Source organism: Alosa sapidissima, chromosome 9 (genome assembly GCF_018492685.1).
Source record: "Alosa sapidissima isolate fAloSap1 chromosome 9, fAloSap1.pri, whole genome shotgun sequence".
In the NCBI taxonomy this organism is placed as follows: domain Eukaryota; kingdom Metazoa; phylum Chordata; class Actinopteri; order Clupeiformes; family Clupeidae; genus Alosa; species Alosa sapidissima.
This window is the reverse complement of record NC_055965.1, coordinates 38,333,174-38,351,087: the sequence shown is the minus strand read 5'-3', so window position 1 is coordinate 38,351,087 and position 17,914 is coordinate 38,333,174. Positions and strand designations below refer to the sequence as shown.

The 17,914-nt window shown below is 43.8% G+C and overlaps 1 protein-coding gene across 2 annotated transcripts in view; it reads right to left on the bottom strand.

The window, feature by feature from the left end:
* Positions 1-6,916: 6,916 nt before the first annotated feature.
* si:dkeyp-9d4.3 (caskin-1) overlaps positions 6,917-17,914 on the bottom strand; it is a 76,844-nt gene continuing 65,846 nt past the window's right edge. For both annotated transcript variants that reach the window (XM_042105514.1, XM_042105516.1), the window contains 3 exons: positions 14,891-15,386; positions 10,291-11,233; positions 6,917-9,865 (listed from right to left, as the gene is read on the bottom strand). In XM_042105514.1, coding sequence (XP_041961448.1) covers positions 9,772-9,865; positions 10,291-11,233; positions 14,891-15,386 — 1,533 coding nt within the window. In that variant the 3' untranslated portion in view covers positions 6,917-9,771. The remainder of the gene's footprint in view (positions 9,866-10,290; positions 11,234-14,890; positions 15,387-17,914) is intronic.

Here is a 17,914-nt window from a genome sequence, read left to right as displayed (position 1 = left end):
TAATTCGCAATAATGTCACGTTTTTACATGGTATAGGTCTATATGCAGTTGTTTGATTGCACGCATGTTTGCATTTTGCAAGGTCTATTTTCTTACGTCTGTCTGTCCCGCCTTCAACACTTTTACATATTGCCTTCAGCGCTGCGCAGCCTCAGGTCAGCTCACTTCACCTTCTTAGCGAACGGTAGTGTCACACGAAGTTAGCTAAACTGCTAGAATGAGCAACAAAAAACAAGCATCTTTAGCAGGTCACTGGCCAGAGTGTTTGAGTTGCGAGAGCCGCTGCAGAGATAAGTCACCGTTAGCTGCACATTTTAGTGATGAGGACTGGGTGTCAAAACTTGTTTACCTGTGTGACATATTTGGGTTGCTTAATGACCTCAACCTGTCACTCCAGGGGAGAATGACGACTGTCTTTAAACTGGCAGATAAAGTCGCTGCATTTAAAGCCAAGCTTGATTTGTGGGGACGACGAGTGGACCGGGGTGTATTTGATATGTTCCAAACAGTAGTGGGGGTTTTGGGAGAGACTGAGGCAGGGCCCTTTCTCTCGCAGCTGGTGCGCGATCACCTTGTTGCGCTCTCAAATGAGTTTGAGCGTTACTTCCCATCCTCCAAAGATCCACGGCAAACCAATGAGTGGGTCCGCAACCCATTTGTCAATATCCCGAATAGTCCTAACTTGTCAGCGCAGGAGGAAGAGCAGTTGATCAAAATTGCAAATGACGGTGGTCTTAAGAGTGTGTATAAGGAAACCTCTCTGGCGGGTTTTTCGGATCAAAACCAAAGCAGAATATCCCGAGATAGCCGTAAAAGCGCTGAAAACGTTGCTACCATTTCCCACCACGTATCTATGCGAGGCTGGGTTTTCTGCAATGACTGCAACTAAGACCAAATTGCGCAATCGACTGGACATTTCAAACACACTGACGGTGTCACTGTCTTCCATCACCCCCAGATGGAACCTTGTTGCAGGGAAACAAGCACAGGGCTCCCACTGATTCGTAATGCACGTTTAGTTCCCATGTTTTGTTCCCATATTTTGTTAAGCATGTTCACACTTATAGATGTAGCTTCAAGTTGTTCAATTTTCATAGTTCATATTGTTCAATTTTCACTTCTTCAAGTTCACGTTTTTCACATGTTTTTCACAAGAGATCGTTACCTTCACTGTTCATACATAACTGTAGCAAGTTCTTTTCAAGTAATGTATGCACAACACATATGGAACATGGAACATGGAACCCCCGAAATCAAACTCCACTGGTTTGTCGTTAAGTGTCCTGTATTTGGTTGTAAGATGTTGTTTGAGATGCGATGGTTTCATGGATTCAAAACGTCGCCACATACCACACACTGTGGCCTCGGCTCTTCCTCTCTCCCGCTCCAAATAAATCACATAGAACTTTTTATTTATTATTTTTGATTTCTCCTCCATCTACCCATGTCCTTGACTGCCTAGCCTTTCTGCCCCCCCCCCCCCCCCCACCCCACCCCCATCCCCATCCCCATCCCCATCCCCAACACACACACAAAAAAAACACACACATTAACATCATCACTGTCATCACCTCACATACATACAGCACACTGCTTGCTACAGTAAGCCTCCTCTACTTGCTGCACAAATAAATCCAAATTTGATATCATTTTCATTTTCCTCATATTTCCTCACTGTTTTGTGCCGGTTGTTGCTAGCAGCTGTTCTGGCCCACATTTGTCCTCTTCAGCTTCCCTTCGCAGACTGAAGCCACGACAGAGTTTTGACGTCTTCATTATTAAAAAAACTCCACCTCTTGCCTGTAACAGCTACCGTCAGCTAGCAGTTTCAAATGCTACATGGCCTACTGCTACCTACTGCAGAAGTTGCAAACTTGTTAAAAGTTAATTTGTATCTCTTTTCATTTTCTTGACATCGGTTGATAAAATATTTTCATCCATTCTAATATGTTTGATAGTATTTTATGTTTTAAATGTATTTTATTTTATTTATATTTATTTCAGTGATTCATACCACACTTATCACTGAGTTAGCATATTGATGTAACTCAATGATACTTCCGTAAACTCATTGATGTCAGCAGAGTTCGTCTTGAACATCTCCGAGTCAACGTTGCTGAGGGCGTCCTGTAGCCTGGCTTCCGATTGGTCAGTCCAGCGCTTGACCTCCTTCGTCACTGGGGGGTCCGTCTGACTTCTCTGTAGATAGGCAGTAGGAAAACAGCGGCATGCTCTGATTTTCCGAAAGCTGGTAGAGACTTCGCTTTGTAACTGTTCTTGAACTGTGTGTAGCAGTGATCCAGTGTGTTGTCACCACGTGTAGGGAAGTGAATGTGTTGAATAAATTCAGGCATGGACCGGTTTAGATGTACTTGATTGAAATCACCGGCCACAATAAGCGCAGCTTCAGGGTGCGTGTGTTGTTGTCTATTTAACACTTCTTGCAATTCTGAAACTGCAGCATCTGTGTTGGCTTGTGGAGGAATGTAGACAGCGTTGAATATTACCAAAGTAAACTCACGGGGCAGGTAGAAGGGTCGACAGACGATCGCTAGATGTTCTAGATGAGGCAAAACGAACTGCAACAGACTCATATCGTCCTCGCATTCGCAAAATGAGGACATACAGACTGCTGAGATAACAGGTGTACCTCCAGTTATGCACGGTTTTAGTCAAGTAATTTAAATATGCTGGTGAAACAGGTGTGTACTCTATTGTTATTTATCCCTATTCACCCACGCCGTCAATTCTGTGGCGCAGTGCGTTAAGGCCGGCTGATGACAGCCGCCGTTATGCAGCAGTTATCAGTCCCCTGTCCAAGAGTTTGAATCTGGGTTAAGCATATTTTGAGACTTGCTGAATAGACCACAAACAATTTCAATTCTTGAAACACGGTCACCGTTAGACTAGAGGGGAGAAAGAATGGGAAAAGATCTGGGCACAGTTCTTCCAGAGCTTCGTGCCAAGTAATAAGCGTTGAGTCGAGATGTTTGTGTGAATGAAACGAAGTGTATAGGCCATAGTGTGACATGCGTAAACCAATGGTGTAGAGATGACGCCACAGGGTTTTATTTAAGAGAGCCTACGTTTGTATGTAGGCAATGTATATTCACAATACTTAGTCCTACTAAAATAAATAGTATTTTATTTGTATTGGTTGTTTAGAGTAAAACAAAAACGGTCGGTCTTAACGCAAGTTTACAACCGGCAAGTCGGTCGGACTAAAAGGGGAAAAAAATAAATATTTGGGTCGGTTCTAAATTGACATGGGGCCGGTTCCCCAAAACGTTCTTATCGCTAAGTAGTTCTTAACCTATTCCTTAACCCAGTAGTCCCCAAACTACGGCCCGCCACCTCATTTTGGGTGGCCCCCCAAAACATGTCCGTGGTATATAGCATCTGACCCGCACGGGAGTATGACATCATCAAACTATAACCTCCGTAATTTCCCTCATTCATTCTCTATGGCGAGTCTTAACAGTACACATGTAATACTCTTTTTGTCCACTGGTGGTTGTTTTGGCGCTGTTTCGCGTTTGCCATTGAAAACGGAATGAAATGTAGGCCTACATGCAAACAATGTAAGAGGCCTATGCTGACTGCATCAGTGCTCAAACTATTCTAAAAGTTTATCAGTTATCTGTTAATAACTAACTAACTTCTATTCAAGTCATATTTCTGGGACTTTCTGGGATAATTATTTCTATTTTTTATTCACACGTTCAAATGTTCATACAGAGTTCAAAGTTCTCATCAGGTGAGTGAAAGTTAGAATGGTGGTCATTTCAGATGTGTTTGCCAGCACTTCATAAAACTCTCATAGTTTGATAACTTTAAATTATTTGTAGGATATTGCTTGTTCACAACTTGAGCTATGTATGCAAAGAAACAGAGTCTTTTTATTAGTATTATTTCATTTGAGCTACATGTTATACTGATATGGCATGGTGGCAACATAAACACAGCTAGCAATGGTATTAAATTGCAGTGATGATTAAATGTAATGGAATATTCAACTAAGGTAGACTGCTGTTGTTCACAGCACTAAGCTATTTATGGTTGATATACTCCGAGTCTCTGGCCCTCTCTTAGAGCCAGGCATAGTGAGCTGGGCCTTGGAAGAAAAAGTTTAGGGACCACTGCCTTAAACTCTCTCTTAACGTCATGGCACGATTCCCGACACGTTCGTACGCTAAGTATATCTTGTGTAAGTCACACTTTCGTAAGGTTGGTCTGGACCATTCGTAAGCTCCCTCGTAGCGTTGTCGCCGGCACTGTGCAGCAGTCTTTAGAAATCAGAGTAGCGCAGTACAAGTCAAACTATGGTAGGCCACAGTATGTTGATGATGTTGTGGCTCAACGATGATTTTATGTTATGGACATTTTAAGACTAATAATAAAATATGTTCGCAATGGGTGCAGGCCTATTTATGAAGTTTACTTTATTTGGTATCAGAACTAATATGGTGGTAATTAGCCTAGGCTATTTCGTAATGTCATTAAAGCGTTCAAATTGGCTATCACTTTTGATAATTAAAAGCTGGCAAAGAATTTGCCTCTAAATGGCTAAGATCTATAAATGGGTAAGCAACTAGGCCTATGGCAGCGATTCAACGTGTCCTTGTATTGAATCAAAAACGGCACCGGCCGTGGAGCCGTGTAGTCCATGTCACTCCATACAGTAGCTCTTTTTTGTTGCTGTTGCACATTAACCAATGGCAATCAATACCGCATTAAACAGAAGTAACTGCAGCTGCTTGCCAATCAATTCTAATTGTAAGGTACCTTACCATTAATATAAAAGTGTATTACATAATGTTTAGAAGTCGTTAAACCCATGTCAAGAAGCGGCACAAGTGGCACAACGGGATAAGGAGGGTGGATGATTAGCGAGGAATAGGCCTACCCGGTTAGTCTACCCGTCACAACATATCGTGTGAACATATTACTGACAATTTGATAATTTAGTTAATAGTTTATATTTTACTGATAACTTAAACTATGTTAAAATAAATGTTACTGGAATAATTTGAGGAATGTTTCATTTGCATAGAACATGTTGTCTTTCTTAACGCCGTCATGCACCTTCGCGTGAAGTGGTAAATCGATTCCTGAGCAATCGATGCCAACTAATTCAGCCCCTTCACTTGGGACAGCGCCTTTCTAACGTCGAACGTAAGAGGCAGCGTGTTAAGAAGCTTCCTAAGGGACACTTCGGGGAACACACTTAGGAACATAAACAACTTTGGAAAGATATATCTTTTGAGTCTTCTTAGCGCGCTAAGAGTGAGCATTATCGGGGAACCGACCCATGGTCGGTCGGGTTACGGCAAACAAAAATATTTTTAAGAATGGCCTGGCAGTGTTTTTTTGCGCATCTGCAGAAGTCAGCCAAATATGAATGTAATTTTGCGGCATAAAGCAGATGTATTTGTTTATTGTACAGAAAAATAAAAATGACATGTCATTTGACTACATTGCAGTCAAGAAGTAGGGCAAATTAATTTACGAAACCAAAACGTGGGTCATAGTTGTCTAAGCCTCTATTGCATAGCCTGTTAAAAACGTCACCAGATAGTATTAAATCGGCAACAACATTGTTTTCTGCAGAAGCCTACCCAAGGCTACAGATTAATTCTGAACAGTTATTTCTCTACTGGCTCAATTATCACACAAGACACTGTTTTGATTTGCGTAGTTGCGTTACCCCCAACACTGACAATAATGTAGACAGCAAATTTCGATTTCGATTTTCGTTACCACCGTGTAGTCAAGCCTTAAGCCATACCCAAGTAGCCTAAATCGAGGTAATGTTTAATTATGCATGATTTATTTTGTTATTGAATTCATAGGCTGGGATTACTCTCGGCAACAATTATGTTTAATGGTAGCATGCTTTTTCAGAAGGGTCGGCAGGCAGAGCGATGTACAGTGGCAGAGCGACACACAGTGGCTGAAAGTGGTACTAAAGTTTCACGCAGCTTCATGCCTCGTAATGCGCGACTGAAGTGGTCATTTGAAAGCGATGCCCATTGTAGAACATCATTTGAACATAATGAACGAGTCAGAGAAACATCTAGAACATAATTTTTATTTTCTATCCACTGTCTTTCAGGGCACATACATACACTTTGTTTCTGTCACTCTGACGCACACACACTCACACACACACACACTCACAGTAAATACTGACATTAGGGAAGATCAGAGGGGCATTGAGCGGTCAGGTGCTAGACTAACACACACAAGCAGAAAACACAAGCACACACACTTCCTATGCTACCATAGCAACCAGAGGGCCGTCTGAGGGACAAATGCTACCGTAGCAACCAGAGGGCCGTCTGAGGGACAAATGCTACCGTAGCAACCAGAGGGCCGTCTGAAGGACAAAGGGATGTGATTTGTGAACTCTCTCTCTCACACATACACACACACACACATATGCACCCCCCACACACATACGCATATTCACACTCCCCTCCCACACACATGGAAACATAAAGCCAACAATATTCTTATGACTTTTCATTATTTATCATTAGTAACAAGAGGAATCGAGTATTCAGCTATTGCCTTGTAATAATTTATTGTCATTACATCTACTTGCAATAACATAGCCCACCAGAAGGAGGTGCTCTAATCAGCAGCAGCACATGAGAGCCTCTGGTGTGCTGGGAGGCATTTGTGTGTGTGTGCGTATGTGAGTGTTTGTGAGTATGTGTGTGCGTATGTGCATGTGTGTGTGTGTGTGCGCGTATGTGCATGTGTGTATGTGAGTGTTTGTGTGTGTGTGTGTGTGTGTGTGTGTGCGTATGCGCGTATATGCATGTGTGTATGCGAGTGTGAGTATGTGTGTGTGTGCGTATGTGCATATGTGTATGTGAGTGTTTGTGTGTGTGTGTGTGCGTATGTGCATGTGTATATGTGAGTGTTTGTGAGTATGTGTGTGTATGTGTGTGTGTGTGTGCGCTATAAGATCAGCAGGCTCAAGCAGCACACACACACTCTCAAATGACATACACATACTTAGAGGGGAAAAACAGCTCTCGTATTGATGATGTCGTATTGCAGTTATGTAGTTGAGAGAGAGCTGATGACTATTGCTGAAGATTACTTTAGCACACACACACACACCGTATCGCTGAAGATTGCTTTAGCACGCACACACACACACACCGTATCGCTGAAGATCGCTTTAGCACACACACACACACACACACACACACACACACCGTATCGCTGAAGATTGCTTTAGCACATTGAAAGGAATGTCTTATTAATTGAACTACATGGACAATCACACACACACACACACTGTATCGCGGAAATCTGAACCCAGTTCACCCAATCACCACTCAGTCTGAGATTAAATCCACTGTGACCCAGATCAAACAGGCCTAAACCAAATCAAATCGAATAGATCAAATGGCCTCATCAGATCAAATGGCCCAATCAGATCAAAATGGCCTCATCGGATCAAATGGCCCAATCAGATCAAATGGCCTCATCAGATCAAATGGCCCAATCAGATCAAAAGGTCCAATCAGATCAAAGGGTCCTAACCAAAATCAAACGGTCCAATGAGTAGAAGTAATAAGAAGTCAGAAGTAACACGTGTCACTTTCTGTGTCCTTTCACAGACTCAGACACACTAGTCCACATCTAGATAGATAGATAGATACTTTATTGATCCCCAAGGGGAAATTCAAGAAATCTCACTCGCTCACTCAGACACGTACTCTCAGCATGGCTGGTGATGGATTGCCCTGGTAGAGGCATTGTGCTTTAATTCATCTAAGCCAGTCCAAAAATTGGAAGAGACTAGATCAAATCAGCTCAACTATGGAGGAAGTTTGTCCAGAATGCTGTAGGCTCCTAATCAGATTTGACCCTAACCCTAGTAACAAATGAGATCTCAGATAGATTAACTCAATAGAAGAAGACATGATGCTAACGCTAAAGGTGAAGATCACACTTGCCGGTACTTGGGAGGAGGAATGCTTAGACTAAAGGCCCATCCAGATACTCTATACAGCAAGTACAGTAAATGATGAGCGACCATGCAATGAGATTGTGTTTGGGCGATATCGAGATTACGACTATAGGGGATATGACCCCAAATGATGAGATTGTGTTTGGGCGATATCGAGATTACAACTATCACACCAAATGATGAGATTGCGTTTGGGCGATATCGAGATTACAACTATCACCCCAAATGATGAGATTGCATTTGGGCGATATTGAGAGATGAGAAGTGGGCAAGTACTGAGTTAAAATATTGTGACTGATGCGATTACCAATAGGAATGATGTATAACGATGAGTTACTGAGTTGATTACCAATAGGAATAACGTATATCGTTGAATGACAAATAACGACAATAACGAGTCCTCCAAAGTCTTCCCTCTGGGAGACAGCCCACGTGCAACAGAATTTCAGCTACTAAGCGTCGGGAGACAAGTGAGTTGATATCTGAATGTCACTCAAAGGAAAACATGCATGCTGGATGTGACATTGGAGGTGTGGCTACGATGTCAATTCTAATCTAGTTCAAATTTGAGATTGAGATGTATTTCGATCTATTTTCGACCTCAGGCTGAATGACACTTCAATGGGCCAATTACATGCCAGAGAACAGGAACTCAGGATGAGTGATGCTTGAATGTACCAATGACATGCCAGAGAACAGGAACTCAAGCTGAGTAATGCTTGCATGGTCCAATGACATGCCAGAGAACAGGATGTTGGGCTGAGTGACGCTTGAATGGACCAATGACATCCTAGATAACGGGACTTCAGGCTGAGTGATTCAGGAGAACGGGTGGGCACTCAAACTCGGTTTGCCTCAAAGCTTGACATCTGAGGTCTAGACAGTTACAAAGAAAACATTGAAACTACCTACATGGGGGGATTCCACAGCAAATATAGACCTTTGCACAACCAGGAGGGGAACGTCACAGCAACACAGACACAGCATGTGGAACAGAGGAATATTTCACACATTAACATTAAGAACAGCACAGCTTGATATGACATGGCCTTGTTTGGCTACTCAATGGAATGTGTAGGGTCTTCACCATGGGCTAAGGTAAGGGTTGACTGAGTTCAAGAAACCAGAAGTTGGTTCCATGTCTGTCCGTCTGGTGATGTGGTCTCTGTAGCGGGTTCAGAGGTGGGTGTAGATGTACAGTATGTTTGGGTTATGTTGGAAGGTTTTGTATGCAGATTTACATCTGATACAGACTTCATTTTGGTTTGGATGGAAAGCATGGTAACAAACCATAGCAGTCCACAGGATAGGGCGGAACCAGAAACAAATGGGATAGAACCATAGCAGTCCACAGGATAGGGCGGAACCAGAACCAAATGGGATAGAACCATAGCAGTCCACAGGTTGGGGAAGAACCAATTGGGATAGAACTGTGGCAGTCCACAGGATAGGGCAGAACCAAATGGGATAGAACCGTAGCAGTCCACAGGATAGGGCGGAACCAAATGGTATAGAACTGTGGCAGTCCAGAGAAATGTCAAAGGTCACCATTTATCCATTCTTATAGAACACGTGGAAGCTTGTTCAAGTTACAAGAACTCCAGAAACTCCAATCAGGTTACTGGAACTCCTGCCTGGTGACAGGAAGTCCAGTCCCTCAGGGTCAGAGTAGGGTCTCATAAAGGTAGAAGCCATCTGTTAATGAAGTCATGAGGTCAGACCTCTCCATATCCCGGGTTCAGAAGGTCAGAGTTCAGACTGAGGATTCTGGGTAGGATTTAGTCCAACATGGCATCCAGCTGGTCAGCAAGGTCATCAAACATGCTGCCGATGTCATCCAGAATGCTGACCGAGGTCTTCTCTTCCGCAGAACTACAGAGAGAGAGAGAGAGAGATGAGTTAGGCTCAATGTCATCCAGAATGCTGAGAGAGAGAGTGAGAGAGAGAGCGATGAGTTAGGCTCAATGTCATCCAGAATGCTGACCAAGGTCTCCTCCACAGAAGAAAGAAGAGAGAGAACCTGGTGATTGGTTGATGAGTTGACTTGCTAATAACTTCTGATGGGTTAATAAGTGAATTTGCTATTAAATGGTGATTGATTAATGAGTTAAGTGGTTATTGGTTTATTGTTTGAGTGACTGGATATGTTCCGAGTGATTGGTTAATTTTTTGAGATGTGCCAAGTGATTGGTTAATTGTTTGAGATATGTGTTGGTTAATTGTTTGAGATAGTTGAGTGATTGGTTAATTGTTTGAGATATGTGCCAAGTGATTGGTTAATTGACTGTGTGACTCACTTGTTGTCATGCTTGATCTTCTCCTCCACCACCTGCAGTGCAGCGGCTAGGTTGGTGCTGGTCTCCTCCAGTCTGTGGACGTCTGCAGGGGGAGATTGAGCTCCATGCGGCACAGAGGGAAGTGGCCCAGCTCCTTGCATCCGTGCAGGCCCAGAGGGAGGTGGGGTGGGTGCCGCTGGCTGGTTTACGCCACTGAGCCTCCGTTGGGTAGGGACAGGCCCCGGCCTCACGCTGTTCTCCACGGAAACAGGCTCCACCTCCTCCAACTCTCCTTGAACTTGTTCCTGCCTGGCCACGCCCACTTTCCTCCTCCGGACTCCTCCCCCTCCCCCCTCCATGTGCTCCTGCTCGCTCCTCCTCCTCCTCTCCTCCTCCTCAGCTCCTCCTCTCCTCCTCCTCTCCTCCTCCTCTGCTCTCTGTCTCTCTAGCTCCCTCAGTTTCTTCTCCTCCTCCTTCCTGTGTCTCTCCATCTCCCTCAACTTCCTCTCCTCCTCCTCCCTCTGCTTCTCCACCTCCCGTAGTCTCTGCTGCACCGCCTCCACTCCACCCAGATCCAGCTCCATCTGCTGGGGCAGGTCCACCGACAGGCCAGCGATGGAGGCTCTGGGGGGCTTCACAGGGTGCGGTGTCTGGGGGCTTGGGGTCTGGGCAGGGGATGGAGGAGTGGGGCTGGGCTCCCTGTGCAGGGGATTAGGATTAAGACTAGGATTAAAACTAGGATTGAGACTAGGATTAAGACTAGGATTGGGGTTGCTGGAGTTGTTTATGGCAGCTGGGGGAGGGGTCATAGTTGGAGGGGCGGAGCTTGCATCTCTCTGCAAGACAGGTGAGGCGAGATTGGCATCTCCATGGATACTACCGTCGCTAGCGGTAACAGGTGCAGGAGCAGGGATCTTGGCTCTGGAGGGTTTCGGAGCCACAGGTGGAGGCTCTCTCTTCACATCTGAGAGAGAAACACAAGACACCAGCCGAGCTGTAACTGTAGCTTGACTTAGCTGTGCATGTAAACATGCTAACTGACAAAAAATCAGAATGAGTAATTATAACAGACGAGTAGCTCTGTGGACACACAATATTGTTGGAAAATTGAGATGTGTGAAACACTATTTGACTCAAATGGTAATCAGAAATAATTTGTCATAAAAAAAGACTAAAATGTTTTGACTAAAACTGACTATGACTAAGATACCTTTAGCTTTCTTTTGACTAAAACTAGACTAACAAAAATGATCTTTGAATGACTAAATATGACAAAGACTAAAAAGGACATTTCGTCACAAGACTAAGGGCTGTATTTTGGGCACCAGCGCATGGCGTAAAGTTCGTTTTCCACCCGCGCAAAGTTGAATTCGGTATTTTGCACGTTTATTTTTTAAACATCGCGCCCAGGGGTGTGACAATTAACAACCTAGGGAGGGGCCTGGCGTGTTGTCTAAAAATCGCTATCATACACCACCTAAACCTGGTCAGAAGTCAATGACGAGTTGTTCATATGCTATTTTAAGAGCGCACGTCATATTGGCAGGTGCACGCACCATCCTTCTATCATTCATGAACGCACACCAGCGCACGTCCATGCAAAGCATTACAAATTGCACGATTACAATGGGAAACATAATTAGAATAAAGATATTACGAAATACTGTACATCTCATGATGAGTAGTTGTATTCACCATCATTTGCAAATTGGTAATGACGGTTAAAAGTGATTAGGGGAGAGGCGAGAGACACGTATGGAGCACAGCTGAAGACGCACTGTCACGAGATATAGGCTAAGCAACTCCTCTGCAGGATAAATGTTGTTTTATTCAGTCATTTGAGCAACATTAGGGTAAGTGTTGCTTTTTCCAGCCTATGTTTTCGGTGGTAACCCATTGTCAGTCAATAGTGAAAGTGCATATAACTGTCTTGTCGTTGACTGACTCCTTGGTGAAGTTAGTTTCACTTTGCCAATGAGTTCAAATAATAGACGAATGCAAATGCGTGAAGGCTATGCTAGGTTTTAGTAAAGCATGGTTTAAGAATAACTATTCCATACAGTCTCGCAAGCAGCCTCCTTCAAATGCGCCGTTGAATGCCAAAATACCGATGCATTTATTTGACATATCGCGCTTTGCACCGTCATTCTCATTGGTTTGAAATGATGTTACGCCCCAAACACACCCATATGACTGATTAAAAAACCTAGGAACACCTTGTTGCGCCATGCGCTCCACTTTTGATAACGAAACCCCTCCCAATGTGAACTGGACATCCTACTAAATTTGAATAGACTTTTGACGAGTGACGATGCACTTTAGAATGTCATGATAGGGCCCTAAGACTAAATTAAAAATAGGTGACAAAATTAACACTAGCTGGGATTTGACTATAGACAGTAAAAGATTTGACTGGACCACTGTCATGATATTTGTAGACCAGTGTTTCTCAAAGTGTGGTCCGGGGACTACTAGTGGTCCGCAAGCTATCCCAAGTGGTCTGCGAGCAGACGTGGTAAAATAAAAATATAGATGAGTTGTTTGCAATATTGAACCAACTTGTATGTAAATCCAAACAGTTCTGCAACACTCTATGTAAGATATGCCAGTTTAAATCATATGAATACTCTGACACAATAAGCAAAGTGCAAAGACAATAACTAAGGTGGTTCAGTGAGTAGGCCTATTGTGTAGACTAATATACTGTTGAAGTAGATCTAATCTTTTTTTAAATTTTTTTGCTAGGGTTAGTTAAGTGGTCCTTCGTCTGAAAAAGTTTGAGAAACACTGTCCTAGACCCAATTATTAATATTTTACTCCGCCACGCTAGATGGCGATATGCGCCCAAACGCAACAGGGTCATTCCACGTCATATCAACCAGGGCCCACGCACTTAGGTCTCAAAAAATTCTGAAAAAATGACCAGGTGTACCTATCTTACCCAGGAGACACACTGTAAAATTACTCTTATGTAAGATCAATACTTTCCAAGATACAGCCAGTTTCACAGGGGGAGGGGGGTGTCGATTTTGTTCGGCCTCTTTTTTTTGTCAAAGTTCACAAGCCCACAGCGCAAGAACTAAACCATGTAGGAGGCTCAAATTTTGCATGCTGGTACATAAATAGGAATAGTATGTAGCAAAATCATCACATTTGGTCTGGATAATCCTGCATGGTCATAGCTGTCCCTCAAAGTTGATACAAATTTTATTGGAGTTTTTGGCTGGGCTCTGTTTAAGCCTTAAGAAGACATATTTGTACTCAACATAGGCTCTTGATTTATTTTCCTTACTGAGATAAGTAGAAACACTCTCACAAAAAACAATGAACAGAAAATAAATCCCTTCAGTGTCTGAACAGCAGACCTTACAAGTCTAAAAAATCATTTTGGTTCTCATTTTCAGAGCACCCAAACACCTTGTGGGAATATACAAAGATTTTTTAAATATTTTTTTCTTTATTCTCCATGATCTTTTCTTTTTAAAAACACCAATTTGACTTATCTTATGCAAATCTTTCTTTTTCACTTTCCACCCTGAACATGGGCAAAATGCACCATTGACATCAATATGTTTTGTACAGAGCTACCACAGGTTACTCTATACAACCACAGGTGGCAGTGTGGTGACTCTATATAAAACATATTGATGTCAATGGGGCATTTTGCCCATGTTCAGGGTGGAAAATAAAAAAGAAAGATTTGCACTCGGCTATTGACTCCTACGGACTTTCCCCTAAAGATGGGAGCTGCAGCAGCAACATTTTCGGAAAGGTACTGGCTTGATTAAATTCATTCTGGACTCTATCCGACCACATAAAGACATCGGGATACTTCGGTTTGGCTTTAGGGACCCTCTACTCACTACCACGTAAGTGTAATGTTGTTTGGAACTGTAGAAGAGGTATAAAAATAGCGTTTTGTAGCGGCGAAATGACATGCCCGGGTCACTTCCAGGCTAACGAGTTTTGACTAAAAGCGGTAAAATCGAACATCTCAAAACACATCCGAATGACATGATTTTGATGTCAACTCAACGTATGTACTCCCAATCATCCGTAAATTGATCTAAAATGCATTTTACTCCGGATAATTCCTTTAACTCTGGCAGAAATCTCCGGTGTTCTTGTTCCATGTAGTATAGTGTTGCAGCAACAGCACGTAGACTAGCCTACAGGAGCATGAACTCATTCGGAATATTTTGAAAACGTAACAGTTAGATATTCTGTCTTCTCATTTTGTAGACGAAAATGAAGAGAGATTTTATCTTAGTTTTTATTTCATGCAAAACATTTTATTAACAATAATGCATCTTAAGATAGTCTTAGTCAGTGTTTCAGGACATTAGTGCCGTCTCGTCATCGTCTCGTCTTAGTCATGAAAAAAAAGGTTGTTGACGAACATATTTCCTCTGACGAAATTAACACTAACACACACACCTGTCAATACAGCAGTTAAATGGGCTCGTGTGTGTGTGTGTGTGTGTGTGCGTGCGTGTGTGTGGAAGCTCTTCACCTCTGATTAACACAACACAGGTGTGTTACCTGGGCTGGTGGGTGTGTCAGGTGCGGTGAGCAGTACCCTCCTGACTAGTGTGTGTGTGTGTGTGTGTGTGTCTCTTACCTGGGCTGGTGGGTGTGAGCAGTACCCTCCTGACCGGTGTGGGGGGGTCGTGGCGAGCCGCAGTGGGGGGTTTTGGGGAGACGGGGGGTTTTGGGGGTTGGGGCCGAGACATGACCTCTGACCCTGTGCCAGTGTCTGACACGGGGCGCCTCTGATACTCGTCCGTGATTGGCTGTTGCTCGGCAGTGCTGCGGGGTTTGGGGCGTCGGCGGACTGTGCTTGTGTCTGATTCGTTTAGCTGTTGCAGTGGGCGGGGCTTCCGCAGGGTTGCCGTGGCGTCCACACGTGACCACTCTTCCTGTGACACGCCTCCTCCTTCCAGGTGACCAATCACAGAGCGGGGGCGTGGCTCTGGGACCTCTCGGATGGTGGGTGGGTGCTGTCCTGTTGCCGTGGCGACCAGGTCCGTAGGTGGCCCGCAGATGGTGCGTCTGCGCTCCTGAAGGTCGTCCAAGGTCACCGCCTCTCGCTGCCGTCTCAGGAACTCTGGGCTGGCCTGCCATCACACACACACACACACATGCAGTCTCTGTGTGTGAACAAGTGCATGTGTGTACGTGTGTTATAGTGTGTACATGTGTGAAAGTGTTTATCAGAGCAGGCCTGCCATCACACACACACACAAACACATGCAGTCTCTGTGTGTGAACAAGTGCATGTGTGTACTTGTGTTATAGTGTGTACATGTGTGAAAGTGTTTATCAGAGCATGCCTGCCATCACACACACACACAAACACATGCAGTCTCTGTGTGTGAACAAGTCCATGTGTGTACGTGTGTGATAGTGTGTACATGTGTGAAAGTGTTTATCAGAGCAGGCCTGCCATCACACACACACATGCAGTCTCTGTGTGTCAACAAGTCCATGTGTGTACGTGTGTGATAGTGTTTATCGGAGCAGGCCTGCCATCACACACACACATGCAGTCTCTGTGTGTGAACAAGTGCATGTGTGTACGTGTGTGTACGTGTGTGAAAGTGTTTATCAGAGCAGGCCTGCCATCACACACACACACACACACACATGCAGTCTCTGTGTGTGAACAAGTGCATGTGTGTACGTGTGTGATAGTGTGTACGGGTGTGAAAGTGTGTATCAGAGCAGGCCTGCCATCACACACACACAAACACATGCAGTGTGTGACCATGTACATCCACGTGTGTGAAAGTGTGTATGTGTATGTCTGTAGGTTGCCCTGCCATCACACACACAAACTTGTAGTCTGTGTGTATGCGTGTGTGTGTGTGAGAGAGAGAGAGTGTGTGTGTGTGTGTGTTTGAGAGAGAGTGTGTGTGTGTTTGTGAGAGAGTATGTGTGTGTGTGTGTGTGTGTAACTGCAGGTAGCTCTGTTTCAGTGTGTGTGAGAGAGTGTGAGTGTGCCTGAATGTAAGTATAGTATAAGTATATATACTCTTTTGATCCCGTGAGGGAAATTTGGTCTCTGCATTTAACCCAATCCGTGAATTAATGAAACACACTCAGCACACAGTGAACAGACAGTGAGGTGAAGCACACACTAATCCCGGCGCAGTGAGCTGCCTGCACTAACAGCGGTGCTCGGGGAGCAGTGAGGCCATCCTTAAAAATATTTTTGTTTGCAGTAACAGCCAAAAAAAATTAAAAATGGGTCGGTAGGTAGGTCAATATTTTTTTTTTTTCAAGATTCAAAGTAAAAAAAAAATACAATTTTGGTCATGGTGATTACGTAGGAATGAATTTACACAAATGTGCATATCGTGACGTAACTGACTGGGTCTTCAACCCGTGCCTTCAGGCGCACCATTGCAAACCTCATTCTGATGCAGGTTATATAGACCAGCCTTTCTCAAACTTCTTTGACCTGAGGCCCGGTCATGGCAGACTTTTGGGTCATAGGGCTCATCTACATGTACCCAGAAATAAGGCTACAATAGCTCTTGGCCACGTTATATTGAAATTTGACTATACAATACTCAATGCTATACAGTGTATTATACAGTCTCTGCTCTGTTTCTAAGGAAGTTCCAAAAAACCACGTCGTTCTATTAAGTTTCGTTAAATAAATAAATAAATAGCCTTCCAACAGGTTGAAGCGGAGCTTTGATACCAACGTTATCGATTAGTTTCAGTTTCTCTCGCGCAGACGCGCACTGAATGAATGCTCATACCACCACTTAATTGTAGGGCTCCATGTTTAATGACATCGATAGCAGAAACGTTTGTTTTCTTTTTTCGTCGATCCGCGGTTTCTTGATCAACTGCGCAGCAAATTATCAGATGAAGCACCGGGCCTAATTTCACTCCACGACTCCGCGGACCAGCAGTCTCCATGTTGCGGACCCATATTTTGAGAAATGCTGAATAGACCACAACCAATTTCAATACTCCGACACGGTCACCGTTAGACTAGGGGGAGGAGGGATGAGAAAAGATCTGGCCACAGTTCTTCCAGAACTTCGTGCCAAGTAAAAGCGTTATCAGTTTGTGTGAATGAAACGAAGCGTAGGCAATAGTGTGACATGCGTAGGCTAAAACCAATGGTGTAGAGATGACGCCACAGGTTTTTTTTAAAGTGAGCCACGTTTGCATTTAGGCAATTTATATTCACAATACTTGGGCCTACTAAAATAAATATTATTTTATTGCATTTGTATTGGTTGTTTAGAGTAAAAAAAAACAATCGGTCGGTATTAACGCAAGTTTACAACCGGCAAGTCGGTCGGTCTAAAAGGGGAAAAAAATAAATATTTCGGTCGGTTCTAAATTGACAGGGTCGGTCGGGTTACGGCAAACGAAAATATTTTTAAGGATGGCCTGAGGGGTTAGGTGCCTTGCTCAAGGGCACTTCAGTCGGGGTTCGAACCGGCAACCCTCCGATGTGCTAACCAGTAGGCCACGGCTGCCCAATGTGTGTGTTTATACCTGTGTGAGTCTGTGTTTATATATACCTGTGTGAGTGTGTGTATGTTTATATATACCTGTGTGAGTGTGTGTGTGTGATTATATACCTGTGAGTGTGTGTGTGTGTGTGTGAATGTGTTTA